At 31.9% G+C, this 1,102-nt stretch overlaps 1 protein-coding gene across 1 annotated transcript; it reads left to right on the forward strand.

Moving 5' to 3' along the window:
• Positions 1 to 741: 741 nt before the first annotated feature.
• Positions 742 to 1,101, forward strand: LOTGIDRAFT_134950 (hypothetical protein; the record flags this gene model as incomplete). Its single annotated transcript, XM_009068820.1, has 1 exon — positions 742 to 1,101. A coding segment is annotated over one exon (360 nt), but the record flags the coding sequence as incomplete, so codon positions are not given.
• Position 1,102: the final 1 nt, after the last annotated feature.

Below are 1,102 nucleotides of genomic sequence, written 5' to 3' on the forward strand. Positions count from 1 at the left end.
CAACCTTAAAGTTTACATAAACTTTTAAATAGTGTTCGTGTTCACAAATATTAACGGCACAATCTTTCAGGTTAGTTACAAAACACATACACCTTCATTTTGTTTTATAGCTTAAATTAATTTGAGCACCTAACTTATTAAAGATACGTAAAGAGACAGATGTGTCATTTTAGGAGATTGATTTTAGTCTTGAAAATATGTATCTAATAGTCTTCAGAAGTACTAGAAAGTACGAAAATTGCTTAATTCCTTCGAAAATATCTCAAAATATATATACAAAATTTCGTTTCTGAGACTATAGTGACTAAGGTACGAGTGGTAAAAAACATGGCACATACCCCGCTTTAAAGAATCAGAATCAGAATGTTTTAAAAGAGCTGTCAGTAAATTAAACTCATAATACAATGATTACTCCCTACATTGACGAATGAATTAAAGGGGAGAGTCTGTTATTTTAAGAAGGTTTTGAAAGTTGTCAAAAATGAAAATAATAGACCCAAATATGTCTCCTAGCTTATCTGAAAGTTTTAACCGAAAGTATATTGCTGTTGGTAGTTCGATAGCCAACACTGTAAATTGAAATTTACAAGTATCAACCCTTTGAAATCGCTCTGTTTTTTTTTTTTTTTTTTGTTTAGGGTTGGAAAACTTGTACTGATTTAAGCAAAATAACCGAAAATGTACGGAAATGACTCTAACTAGTTCTGAGGGTTCAGCCAGAATATCGAGTCGTTAACGTAAAATATCGAGCCATTAACGTTAAACATCGAGCCATTAACATTTAATATCGAACCCTTAATGTTTAACATCGAGCCATTAACGTTTAATATCGAGCCCTTAACATTAAATATCGAGCCTTTAACGTTTAACATCGAGCCATTAACGTTTAATATCGAGCCATTAACATTAAATATCGAGCCGTTAAGGTTAAATATTGAGCCGTTAATGTTAAATATCGAGCCGTTAACGTTAAACATCGAGCAGTTAACGTTAAATATCGAGCCATTAACGTTTAATATCGAGCCATTAACGTTTAATATCAAGCCGTTAACGTTAAACATCGAGCAGTTAACGTTAAATATCGAGCCATTAACGTTAAATA

This window comes from Lottia gigantea (genome assembly GCF_000327385.1).
Source record: "Lottia gigantea unplaced genomic scaffold LOTGIsca_94, whole genome shotgun sequence".
Lineage (NCBI taxonomy): Eukaryota > Metazoa > Mollusca > Gastropoda > Lottiidae > Lottia > Lottia gigantea.